This window comes from Danio rerio, chromosome 4 (assembly GCF_052040795.2).
Source record: "Danio rerio strain M-AB ecotype USA chromosome 4, GRCz13ab, whole genome shotgun sequence".
Lineage (NCBI taxonomy): Eukaryota > Metazoa > Chordata > Actinopteri > Cypriniformes > Danionidae > Danio > Danio rerio.
The window spans coordinates 26,007,593-26,021,054 of NC_141024.2; the positions used below are offsets into that span (position 1 = coordinate 26,007,593).

General features: G+C 31.6%; 2 protein-coding genes across 9 annotated transcripts in view; one reads left to right on the plus strand and one right to left on the minus strand.

Annotated features, from left to right (window-relative positions):
- tmem110l (transmembrane protein 110, like) overlaps positions 1-13,462 on the minus strand; it is a 211,658-nt gene that overhangs the window by 151,716 nt on the left and 46,480 nt on the right. For 3 of the 6 annotated variants that reach the window (XM_087246221.2, XM_087246220.2, XM_087246222.2), the window contains one exon: positions 4,372-4,425. The exons of the other annotated variants lie outside the window; for them this stretch is intronic. The gene's annotated coding sequence lies outside the window, so the exon portion shown is untranslated. The remainder of the gene's footprint in view (positions 1-4,371; positions 4,426-13,462) is intronic. 6 annotated transcript variants of the gene reach the window in all.
- Positions 1-13,462, plus strand: part of prkcq (protein kinase C, theta) — a 46,804-nt gene that overhangs the window by 12,178 nt on the left and 21,164 nt on the right. Inside the window, exons 1-4 of one of the 3 annotated variants that reach the window (XM_087246763.2) lie at positions 1,533-1,637; positions 5,073-5,208; positions 6,872-7,257; positions 12,409-12,608. In XM_087246763.2, coding sequence (XP_087102889.2) covers positions 7,140-7,257; positions 12,409-12,608 — 318 coding nt within the window. In that variant the 5' untranslated portion in view covers positions 1,533-1,637; positions 5,073-5,208; positions 6,872-7,139. 3 annotated transcript variants of the gene reach the window in all.

Consider the following 13,462-nt stretch of genomic DNA (forward strand, 5'->3'; position numbering starts at 1 on the left):
GAGCTTCATTTAGATCCTATTTTAACGCCAGGAAATTTAAAAAAGAAACTTATTGTTTCTATCACTTCAACATGACTGTGGACACACTATACAAGGGATCACCAAAAAGGGCCAAAAAGCAAACGCGATTGAGGGCTGTGAGCCAAATATATTTACCAAAGTCGTATTAAATTTGCCATGGGTAATTTCCTAATTAACTCAATAATATTTGAAAATAATCGAGCTGCTTCTGTTTTTACTTAAATTTGCTCGCAATTTTCCTATATCTGTCAAGTCCTCCATCGGTCAAGACAGTATTTACATTTTAAAAGTCTAATTCATTGACGTTTAATTGAATCATTTATGTTCAGTTGGCTTTTTCGTAGCTTAAAAATAAAACAAATAAACAAAATGTTAGGTTAATTTCGGAATGTCAATGTTTGTCAAAGGAATTCGCCCCAATAACTTTCCTATTATTCTCCCTCACTTTTCGGATGGCGGGCCAAATCAAAGGTTACCATGGGCCGACCTTGACCCACGGGTCCAACTTTGGGCATCTCTGCATTATAAACAATTCTGTCCAAACAGCTCCTAAAAGATCATTTTCATCATAGATGCCCTTTAAATGAAATATTGACAACTAATCAATCTTGTATTAAACTAAATTAGAATGGGAAAAAAAAAATATTTGAAATAACCAGCCATAAACATTAATTAAATTCTGCCATTTTAGCTAATTCGGTCTTTATGAAAAAAGTTCTAATTGCAATTTATCTTAAATTACATTATAACTTAACAGTGTAACTTAAAAACATGATTAATTTAGTTTAATAAGTTATAGTTAAAATAAAAAATAACGTAGTCATGAATTAATGGAATAAAGCATTGTTTTTTACACAATATTTCATATACTATAAGTCATTCAGCATTTGCTTTTAAACTTCCCAATATATTTGTATTATAAATTAAGAGATAAATAAATAAAATAAAACCTTGGGTTTTATGAACAGAGATGATATTTCTGAGACACTTAGCTAAATGGATATTTCGCCAAACAATTATATTTTGCTCACTATTTTCTCACACTCAAGTGCTTACAAACTTTAAGAGTTTTTATTGAACACAAAAGAAGATATTTTAAAAAATGCTAATAACCTGTAACTATTGACTTCCATAGTAGGTTTTCTGCTTTCTTCAAAATATCTTTTTTCGTGTTCAACTCAATCAAGTGTAAATATGGAGCGAGTGAATGGTGAGCAAATGACAGTATTTTCAGTTTTGGGTGAACTATCCCTTTAAGTATTAAACCAAGCATCTTCTTTTTACAAGCCTTATGAGTTTCACCTCCAGAGAGGCTTGTGAAAGGTCAGATATATTTGTAGTTCAGTCCAGTCCAGTGTGTTTAAGTTCAATGGAGGGGGTTGTTTTTTTGATCCCACACTTCTTTCACCCCTGCAGCTTTTTTCCATGCTGGGACACTTCATCTATGCTGACTCTAGAGTCAGTATCGACACCGTTTGATGAAATATCACATTCACAGAGCCAGTAAAGGCATAAACAACAAAGTGGTGACATTAAAGTGTCTGTCCTGCTGAGCTCTTTCTTTCTATCCGTCTAGTTTTTCTTTCGTCTATAAATCCTGCTAGCAGCAGCAGCAGGTAAGAGAAGCAACTCGCTATCTACGCTACAGTCCTTCAATGATACAGGAAGTGCGGTTTGAGTTGTCAGTCAAATGACAGGAAGTGCTTGGCAAAAACATTACTGAGGGCGTACATTGTGAACAAGTTTATGCAAGCCAGAGTTTTGAGAAATTTGAGCTAAACCAAAATATAAAAATATAAAGTTTTTTGTTTCTGTGGACTTAAGAATTATAGCTGTGTGAATTATAGCTGTGTGTGTTTGATCAAAACATATTCTTTGTCTAATTCACTAAGCTACTCATAACACTTCTTCTTAATTTAAAAAACAAAAATCTTAATGTCATTTTAAAGTTTGTTTTTTTTTTGTCACATAAAATAAAAAAGCATGTTTGCCATGGTACTTTTGGTAAATAGAGTAAAAGGGGGCTGTGAAAATTAACCTGCACTGCATCATTTTTGTTTTGTAATAAAAATGTTTTAACATAATAATATATCAATATATTTGGGGGAAACTCACATTTTATATTCGCAACCGTGGTGAAATCTGACTTAAAGTTACTTTCATTAAACCAGCAATTTTTTTTTTTTTTTACCAGAACTTATCCCTAAAGATTAGATGATGTACAAAAGACATCATTCGGGGGGAAAATAAATAAATAAATAAATAAAATATAAATAAATGTGCTTCAACTGCAGACTGTCTGCTTTTATTTGAGAGTTTTTACATCCAAATTAGGTGTAGGAATTACAACAGTTTGCATATGTACCTTCCACTTGTTAAGGGTCCAAAAGTAAATCGGAATAATATATATTTCTCAGCTTTTATGTCAACAAAAAGTGGCATGGCCAAAATTATTCACACCTTTCAGATTTTCACATAGACTGTGACGGTTTGCAAAGCTCATTCCATGTAGTTTATGCTGTTCTAAAGCATCATAATTAGCCAGATTTTTTGGGAAAAGCTGTTTTAATCAACTCCGTAGACATCTGTTCTTTGTATGTGGATTACTCAAATAGCTGGATTTAGTTATTGATTATTTAATATCCAGGATTGTTTTGTTCTTCACATGCACAATATTCGACTGTTATTTTTAAAGGAATAATAATTTATAAAGTCATTGTGTTGACAGCTAATATGACGGTAATTTGATGCTTTGCAAAAGTTGCAGACGCCTTTACCAATTTCAAAATGCTTTTTAACAGCCAGTTATTTCTTACACGGATTTACAAAAACTTGATTAGGCATATAATAAAGATTATCTACTCTAAATGTGAAACTAAATAAATTGCTAAATACTCTTGACAGATAAAATTGTAAAACTTACAGCCCACAACAAAGGTGGAAAGTTATTGCACATCATATTTAACAAACTGTTTGCTACAAATGTTATGTAATTTTGCTCACGTGGATAATTGAATATTAATCAGATGTCATTACGCTGCTGTGCTGTCAGCCAGTCATTGCATTGCTGATCATAATTTCGAGGATTGATAGATCTTTCTTTTACAACACACGCAGCAATCTCAGATCAGTTCATCCAGACATTTTAATCTGATTCGCAAACTAGTTTGAAGAACCAAATTAGCCTGAGATCAGTTATCAAGATTAAAAGATCCAAGATCTGTCAAATCATCTTACATAATTTAAGCGAGGTATGAAGCAAAAACAGAAGCAGCTGAACAGGTAAAAGTTTCTCTGCTGTTGGTTTGAGGATAGTCATGCCTAAATTATATAGTACAGCACTGCAAAAAGGGATTGATCAAGATGATTAGACAATTAAAAAAAGCAAGCGATTACTCCATATTTTAAATTTCTGTACACAGGGGTCATGTTTTAGTCTTCGAATGGTCTCACGCAGTCACATGATGCGATTTCGCAGGTCAGAGTTCAGCAATGCAGGGAACTGCAAAACTTGTTGCACAAGCTTGCGTTTCCGGTCTGCTGCATTTGTTGGATGGAAGTCTATAAGCCAAAAAACCTTGTCAACAAGCTTATAGCCCCCTTAAATTTGGACTTGTATTTTTTGTGTCACGACTTAAATGCCACGGAGAAGTGAGATCAACCATTGGTGGCAGATGGAGATACGACTAAGGCCTCTCGCGCGCACGCTCTCAGTCTCTCTGCTTTTTCTCGACTTTTGTCAGTCATGGTGCTGCACACATCAGTTTTCCGCATTTGACAGAAGTAAAGCCCCAAATTGACACAGGTAATAAAAAATTCAACTTCAGTCATGTGAAAATCTCTATGGTTTGTTAAAGATCACTTGGGGAAAATTATTTTAAATTAATAGGAGGCCAAAAAATTGACTTCTAATGTATCTGTCAAGGTTTACAGGTGCAAAAATTTGACTTAATACTCAAATGTTAGAAATGAGTTATCCTACTACAATACAAAGTTACTTTTCAAATAAACTAACATGGAAGATTATTTTGAGTTTGCGTTATTTAATTAAGACAGGGGCGTAACATGAGGGAGTGGAACTTGTGGTATGTTAGATGTATAACTTGAAGTTATGGAGACCCACAGGTCAAAATTATGTTGTCAGCAAGATTTACGTAATGCTATACATCAGTTATTAACGTGTACACCTACCACAACCCTAACCCAACCAGCATAGTTATTAATGTCTACATCCACCCCAACCCTTAACCCAACCATCACAGTTATTAACATACAGCCGTGACTTAACGCACTCGCCATTGTACTGTTATTTGCAACCACAGGGGCCTATGCTGAGTAGACTAACCATACCTGCCAATATTTGTCTCTGAATATCTGGGAGACCGGGAGGGGGGGTTATGGTGTCTGAAAAACACAGTTGAGAACAGAGTTAGTAACTGTACTATGGAACAGGTTTTAGGTAGCCGCTCCAATCAGATATTATACCAAAATTTGGGGCTTGGGGGTATTACAGTCTGTACCAAAAAGCTGAGGACTGGGGGTCGGGGGATGGGTGAAATTACTGGAGTTTTCCGGGAGAAATAACAAAAACAGAAGGGTGGGGAGAGATGGGTCTGAAATGCAGGAGACTCCCGAGAAAAACGGGAGTGTTGGCAGGTAACAACAACATCAGCAACAACAATAATAATAATAATAATAATAATAACAACATCATCCACAAAAATAATAATATTAACAACAACAACAACAACAATAATAATAAAAATACATTTTCAACATTTTAAATGAATGAATTCGTAAATTTGTCAGTTTTTAGCTATTTTTTTTTTTTATATTATAAAGTACCTTAAATAATTGGAGGGAAAAAGATCTTGCTAATAAATATATTAGTGCCGTGCACAGTTTTAATGTGAAAAAAATACAAAAATTTTGTTTTTTGGATCTTTTCTATTATATAAAATCTAAATAATGTGCACTGCAATACACACATTTGAGTTTGAGCAATGTCTGAATAAATGCGTGACACATCCATGTGTGTGTGTGTGCGTTAGTACTGTATGTTGGCTGTGACTCAGCAGGGAAGTGAATCCTGGCTGGCTGTTTGGATGGGAGTTTAGTATTTCACATCTATAAATAGTTCTCCCTTTCTGGTTTTCTCTCTTCGCTGGTTACCTCAGTTTTCTATTGGTGAGTACTCTGTTCGTGTTAACTGTGGAGCTGTGGTTCAACTGTTTAACAAGTGTGCGTTTTCCGTTTTCTGCTTAGTTTGAGTGTTTTTGGCTGAGTGAAACATCAGTGGTTGGTGTAAACTGGTGTTGTGTTCATTTTAAAGGGCATGTGTCGTATGGAAAGAAGTAAATGCATGTCTGAGTCTATCTGCTTTCCTTTAGACAGACAGAGAGCATATCTGAGTGATCTTTGGTTTACAGGGTTTTTTTTTATAATTTTTTTTTTTAACTGTGATTATAAATATATAAATGTAATAAATTGATGATCGAATTGGTTACTTTATGCACTGATTGATTGTCTTTTATATCGTAATCATTTTAATAATGTTGTTAACTAACATCTCTTGGTGTTTTCATACTGTTTTGCTGTTTTATTATTATTGTTTGTAGTAGTAGTAGTAGTAGTAGTAGTAGTAGTAGTAGTAGTAGTAGTAGTAGTAGTAGTAGGACAATACTAATAATAATTGCTGCAATTAACTAATTGATATTTTTGTTAGTTAATTAACTAAGTTTTATTACTTAAAAAAAAAATCAACCACTAATTTTCATAACAAAAATCATACATTTTTTTCTAAATTCCTAATTTATTTTGCTAATCTATTATTTTTATTTATTTAGATTTTTGATTTATTTATTTCGTATTATTTAGTTAATAGACTAAGTTTTATTAACCTTAAAAGTCTATTCAAAATTCTATATTTATTCTAAATTCATTTATTAATATGTATTTATTTATTTATTTATTTATTTTTATCCATTTAATTTTTGTTTATCTATTTATTTCATTCATTATTTTTATTTTTATTTATATTTAATAATAATAATAATAATAATAATAATAATAATAATAATAAAATATAGTATTATTATGTTTTATCAACTATACAAAAAAATCAACAACCAATTTATTTGGTTTTATTTATTGATATTCCTTTATTTTATTTATTTAATATTATTTCTTCACATAATTTTAATTTATTTATTTATTTAGTATTATTGTTATTATTATTAAGAAGTTTTATTAAAAACAAAAAAACTAAATCAACCATTGTATTGCATAAGCACAATTATATATTTATTCTAAATTCTTTATTCATTAATAATTCATTTATTTTATTTTATTATTTATTTTATTTATATTTTTTGGATTCATTTGTATTCATTTATTTGTATTTGTTTAATTTCAAATTGACTTTGTTTGCATATACAAGTTGCTCCAATTTATAAAATAAATACAATGGTTTTTATACGTGTTTATATAATTTGTTTTTCTACTGTTAGAAGAGCTAAGAAATACATTTTTTGGGTGAAAAAACCCACCAAATTATTTTTCATTCATGACAAATAAAAAGATAGAAAATATTGATAGAAAATATTTAACACATAAAAATTTACTTAAAACAACACCTCGAAATGAATACCATAAATTCTGAATCACTCATTTTTCCCCAAAACTGTTTTTTTTTTTTTTTACTAATAATTAAATATAAACCATTTTCTTGTTTTCTTACATTTGGATAAATCTTCATTTATCAAATTATATTATTTATATATTATTACACTTGTATTTATGCATTTACTAGTCATTTACAACACTTAATTCTGTTTATTGACTTTTGCAGACTTTCATCTCGACATCATTCCTTCTACACCACCAGCAAAAAGATCTGATGGACACAGAACAAAAAAAACAAACACTTGACCTAAAAAATTAAGGACAAAACGCTAATTGCCTTCTTCTGTCACTGGAGTAAAACAACTCATGTAACCGACATTACAAATATGAATATTAGCATCAAATAAGAGTCCATCAACAATACAGAAGATCTCCCAAGTGGAATTAACAAAGGGCCGCTGTCTATCAGAGGATATTTCTGAGCGTTTACAGTCATGTCTCCGTTTTTGAGGATTGCTTTCTCCAGTTTTGAGATGGACCCAGGACTTGCCTATCATGAAGAAGTGCTCAATCCATACTGTGCTGTCTACATGAAAGAGGCTGTGGAGACTGGTAAGTTATGCTTTCTACACACACACACATATATACACACACACATATATATATATATATATATATATATATATATATATATATATATATATATATATATATATATATATATATATATATATATATATGTATATATATATATATATATATATATATATATATATATATATATATATATATATATATATATACATATACATACATATACATACACACATATATATATATATATATATATATATATATATATACATATATACATACATATATATACATACATATACATACATATACATACATATACATACATACATATACATACATACATATACATATATATATATATATATATATATATATATATATATATATATATACATATATATACATGTATATATATGTATATATATATATAAATATATATATATATACATACACACACATACACATATATACTCGCACATTCTCAGTAGCCACATCTGTATTCAAGTGCATTTATGATACTTAAGTCGCAAGAAGACAGTCCATTTTATTCTAAAATTGTAATATATTTCATTTTAAACATGCTAATTATTAAAAAAAGAAATCTACATCGACAAAATTACTCATATTGGAAAAACTGCTGCTTGACCCACCTACTCAACTTCCACTATAGGTCAAAGCAAACACAACATCCACTCAAAGTTTCTAGCAACTTACTATTGTTGGATTATGTGTGAAGTGTCAGCCTTAATGGAAATGTGTGTCATACGGGTTGTGTCATTGTCAGTAAAAATATAGTATCTGTTTCTGTCTTATTAAACTCACTGTTCAGATGGTGATTCATGAAGCATGTTCTCAGTCTCTTCTTTCAGTCATTAGACTAACTTCAGCAAAAAATAATAATAAATAATGATGGCAGACAGATGCAGTCAGTTTTAAATATGTAATTCAAGATTTTTTTTAAAGATACTAAATGCACTTTTAATGCCTTAATACTTTATGAAGACCTTCTTTTTCTGTTTAATTATTTCACGTGCTATTTTACGAGTCAAAAAATTTCAACAACAAAACAATCAAACATTCATAATATTATGAAGGGAAGTATATCTGAAAACCTATCTCCACTACATGTTTTTGAGAAGTGTGGTATTTCTTTTTAATGTGCAGCATTAATTTACTTAAGAATCATAGATGAAATGATTATTGGTCACACGAACACACTTATCACAAAGCATCAGTTCTGCAGACACAAGTTTGAGTTTCTAGCAGACCTCTTGGTCTTATTCTGTAGAACCAACCACAACCACACATACCTGTCAAAATATAAAGTGTCAAGTCACACTCAGATTTCTTTGAAACAACTTCATTTGTTAAGTTCAATAAATATGCATGTCCAGATGTATTTATATTCGAATAAACTTTTAATATACACATTAAAATCAACAGTAGACCTTGCTTGTGATGTGTTTTATAGACAGTATGTATTTTTATTTTTATAAATGAAATCGTTATTTTGCTAAATGTGCTGTATGTAATATAATAAATGAGAAAGTACATAATATGAAGCCATTATGAAGTCAATATGAAGCCAGGCAGTTTAAAGGAATTGTTCACCCAAGTTTACACCTTAAATTACCAAAAAATTACCCCATAATTTAATCACTCTCAAGCCATCATCGGTGTATTACTTTGTTCTGTGTTTTTGAATCAAAAGATTTTACATTTTGAAGTTTGGTGGCTGCTGAAGGCACATTCTCGACAACTTCTTGGCTGATCTTTGAATCGACATATGGTGCTTGTTGCAAGGCATATTTAGGTATGGGCGACTAATCGAATTGAAATTGCAGCTATGATTGAACAAAGCTGTGATTGTTGGTCACATCTTCAAGGAATTTGTGGTAAATCTCCTTCAAGGGCCACAGGGCTCTCTTTTGGAAACTCACTACTCTGTATAAACTATACTCTGCTTCCATCCAACGAGTCAAAGAGAGTCACTTCCTGATTAACTGGTGCCAAACATCAAAAGTAAAAATGGGATTTGCAGCGGTAGGAGAAGCTGCATGAATCTTTTCCTTATTTAATAAATGACTTGTGCCTCAGAAGACAATGCTGACACATAATGAACATGTGGTGGTGTTTGAAGGTGTGAGACGTGGAGCACAGATGCTCCTGACAGTTCTGAAAGTGATTAATAATATAATAACATTAATATTAAAATAGTAAAGGCATTTTAGAATGAACAAAACAACATTTCAGATGTTTTACAATGTGCTCAGCCTGCTGGTTTGTCCATTCACACATTTTTCATCACCACATGATCTCTTATTACAATATATATATATATATATATATATATATATATATATATATATATATATATATATATATATATATATATATATATATATATATTTTTTTTTTAATCAATTATTTAATCACATGATTTTAATGTGCATACTGGAATTTGTTTAGTAAAAGTGTTTCCATAAAAGTTTATGCACAATTTTTTCTTATGGAATAAAAAGTTTTCAAAAATTTTTTAAAATTCATGCCCATCTCACTGTTTCTATCAGCCATTTTTTAAACGCATATCCAAAAAAAGGTGGATGAAAACATAGCTATTGATTCAGTGTGACTACTTAATACACAATTATGGAATCATCTCACAGAATAAATTATTTCAAACACTCAACTGTAGGTGGAGGCAAGTTTGGAATAAAAACATGTTATTATGTTGTTCTTCGATGTGTCGCTATTACTACAGCTGTAATTCATTGATAGTGACACAAACAGCTGTCATTATTACAGAATACTGCAATCTCACTGTTCAATTAAACAAAATTAAAATTTAAATCTATTATCTCAATATATATATAATTTATTTATTTATTTATTTATTATATATTTTTTGTGGCTTGTCAGTGTACTATGACCAGGGGTGTATTTAACCAATAAGCGAGGTAAGAGGCCGCTTAGGACCCAGGAAATCCCCAATAAAATTCTAGAAGTATAAATTATTGTCGCATGAATTATGAGGTTTGCTGATATTGCAGCTGTCATGCAGTGAGGGGTTTGCATCTTTAATAAACTATGACAGTTTGCGTTCATTACACAAGTACGAATGATTAATTAATCCATATGAAACGGTCCCTTAGAAGTCACGTCTCGCTTTCAGTTTCGGGCTTAGGCACGTTTTGCACTCACACACATGCGTACCATGCCAAAGCCCAAGTGAACTGCGCTCTAGCACACCTCTTCCAACTGGGCCAGGACCGGCCAAGTGTACTGTGCCTGAGCCTGATTCAGAGCACTCACACTTCTCAAACGATCCAGGAAACAGGCCTGTGCACGGTTCGGATTGCATAGTGTGCGTACGCCCTTAGAGTACCTGATAATGTTAGCAAAAAAAAAAAGTTATTTTCTGTTTAACAAAATATCAAGTAGAAAAGTTTTGTTGTTTGAGCCGAGGAACTTATATTGTTGTCAGCGAAAATATAAAAATTGTTTTATATATGCAGCAGTTTTGTTTTGACAATTTTATGAAGGCAAACTTTGTGTTTTAAATGAAGGGGCTAAACATTAAAGGGTCTTGGTTTCTGCAAAGAGGAACAATTTTTTTAAGAGCAAGTTAGCAGCAAGTTGGTTTAAGAAAGATACTGAAGCTAGAGGTTTTTTGTTTGAGGGAAGGGACAAGAGTTAAGAGTACCTGAAGATGTTGAAGTAAAAAAAAAAATATTGAAAATGATTTAATGTTGGCTTGAAATAGAAGATAAGTTTGTAGTTTTTCCCATATTGTATATTAGATGAATGTAAAAAAGAAGTTAAGCTGATGAATTGAATTTATCTTTTGGAAACCAATTGGATCATTGGAAGATGAGTGTTGCTAACAAAAGAAAGAAAGATTGATGAATGGATGAAAGCAAGGCAGAAATGAGACTCAAACTAATAGTCCCTTCCAAATGGCATTCCATGTGACCAGAAGTGTAAAAAATTCATTTCAAGGGCGAAGAGAAGGGAGTGGTACTTGATTAAAGCTTATGAGGGCAAATAAATTTTTGCAAAATAACGAAGGACACAGATAATTTATAAATACTGTAGCACTACTACATACATTACATACATAAAAAATAATATTTTTGATCATATGCATATTAAGAGGTACTGTATACCAAGTTTTTTTGAGCAGGTTATGAAGACAAACTCTTGATTTGAGAGAGGGGCTAAAAATTAAAGGATGAGCAAAAAGGAGAGTGGTTTCAAAGGTGCAGCAAGTTGTTTTCACAAAAGATTATGAAACTGAACTTTGACTGGTTTTAGTCAAGGAAACCAGAGTTTCAAGTTCATTGTCAAAAAAATAAGAGGATACTGTCTGATGTCCTGAATAGACATTACCAAAAGGTTAAATCGTTTTAGAGGCAGATTAAATATTTGCTGACAAAAGACACTTTAAAAATGCATCTTGCATGGGGAACATTCATTAAACTGACAGTTCATCCAAAAATCACAACTACTGTTTTTAACCTGTTTGAATTTCTGTTTTCTGATAAACACAAAATAAGTAATTTTTTTAAAGATGTTGGAAACTATTAACTATTAACTTCCATAATAATTTGTTTTCCTATTATTCAATTCAATTCAATTCAATTCAGCTTTATTTGTATAGCGCTTTTACAATGTAGATTGTGTCAAAGCAGCTTCACATAAATGGTCATAGTAATTGGAACAGTATTATGTATGCCAATGGTCTCCAGTTTTCAACATTTTTGAAATATTGTCTTTTGTGTTTAACAGAATTAAAAGAAACTCATTAGGATTTAGAAACACTTGAGGGGGAAAGTAATTTGTGAATACATTTTTATTTTGGGTGAACTATTCCTTTAAGAAAATAAAACAGGGCAGTCAAAGTCCCTTTGACTTTAACTAAGGGAAAATGTTGACATTCTACCCAAACTGCATGATTTCTTTTGCACAGGACTGTATTTGTTTCAATGCACAGCTGTCAGATTACAATCAAACAATTAGATCTTTGTGTCATTTAAGTAGTATCAGTTTCAGATCCGGTAAATCCACAGTTGGAGTGATGTAAAACACACCGCAGCATAGTGTTTTTCTGTTCAGCCAGTAAAACTTACTGCAGAATTTATCTTATATATTTGTGTGCATCTCTAGAAAAGGGTCAAGTGTACAAACAGAAGCGGCCCACCATGTATCCCCCGTGGAGCAGCACTTTTGACGCTCACGTCCACAAAGGACGAGTGATGCATGTGGTGGTCAAGGACAAGACAGCTGAGCTAAAGACGGAGGCTACAGTCCAGCTCGACACCCTCGCTTCACGTTGCAAGAAAGAGAACGGCAAACTGGAGATATGGGTGAGTGATATCTACTGTATATCAAAAATAAATGTGCAGAGATTAAACGCACAAAGGCCTGGCTCCACGGGGGTTGGGCCTGACCCACTCCATCAGGAGCCTGGCCCACTTTGGCCCCATATGAGATAACAAAAAAAATGCGATAAATGTGACATAAAATGTGACAGTGATCTTTTAAAAACATGTTTTAAGCAGCCAGGCTCATTTACAACCAGTGTTGTGGGTAACACATTACAAGTAGCACGAGTTACACAATAATAATATTTTTTAAGTAACGAGTAAAGTAACACATTACTTAACTTGACTTATAATAAGTAATAATATTTGAGTTACTTTTGTAAAAAAGTATAATTTTTAATTTTTTCACTTTATTCGAGTGTCTTGGACTGATTCTTGTAGCTGTTTTTGATGAATCCCTTACCCAAAGAGTACCGACCATACATTTGAGCTTACCCCAGAGCGCTTTTTGTTTGTTTTTTTCTGGTGTAACTTAAGTTACTTTTTAGATTATTTAGATTACTTTTTAAATGATTTGCTTTCAAAAAAATATTTGCTAAATTAAAATTAGTATAATCACATTGAATCACACTCATTGAGAGAATGAGCTCTCTGCGGGAACAGACATATAGTCTCAATGGACAGTGATTTTACTGAACTAATAAGGCAAAAATACAAAAATAGCAAACACATTGCTTTTAACTTTCATTCATCTGTATACACGGCATGTATTGAGTGAGAAAGTTCTCAGAGGAACTAACACCATTCTAATCTTTTTAATTAGTTTTTTTTAGGTAAATGAAGATGTAGATTATATAGCGTGTTATTGCCAGAGCTCTTCTATTTAAAAAAGAAAA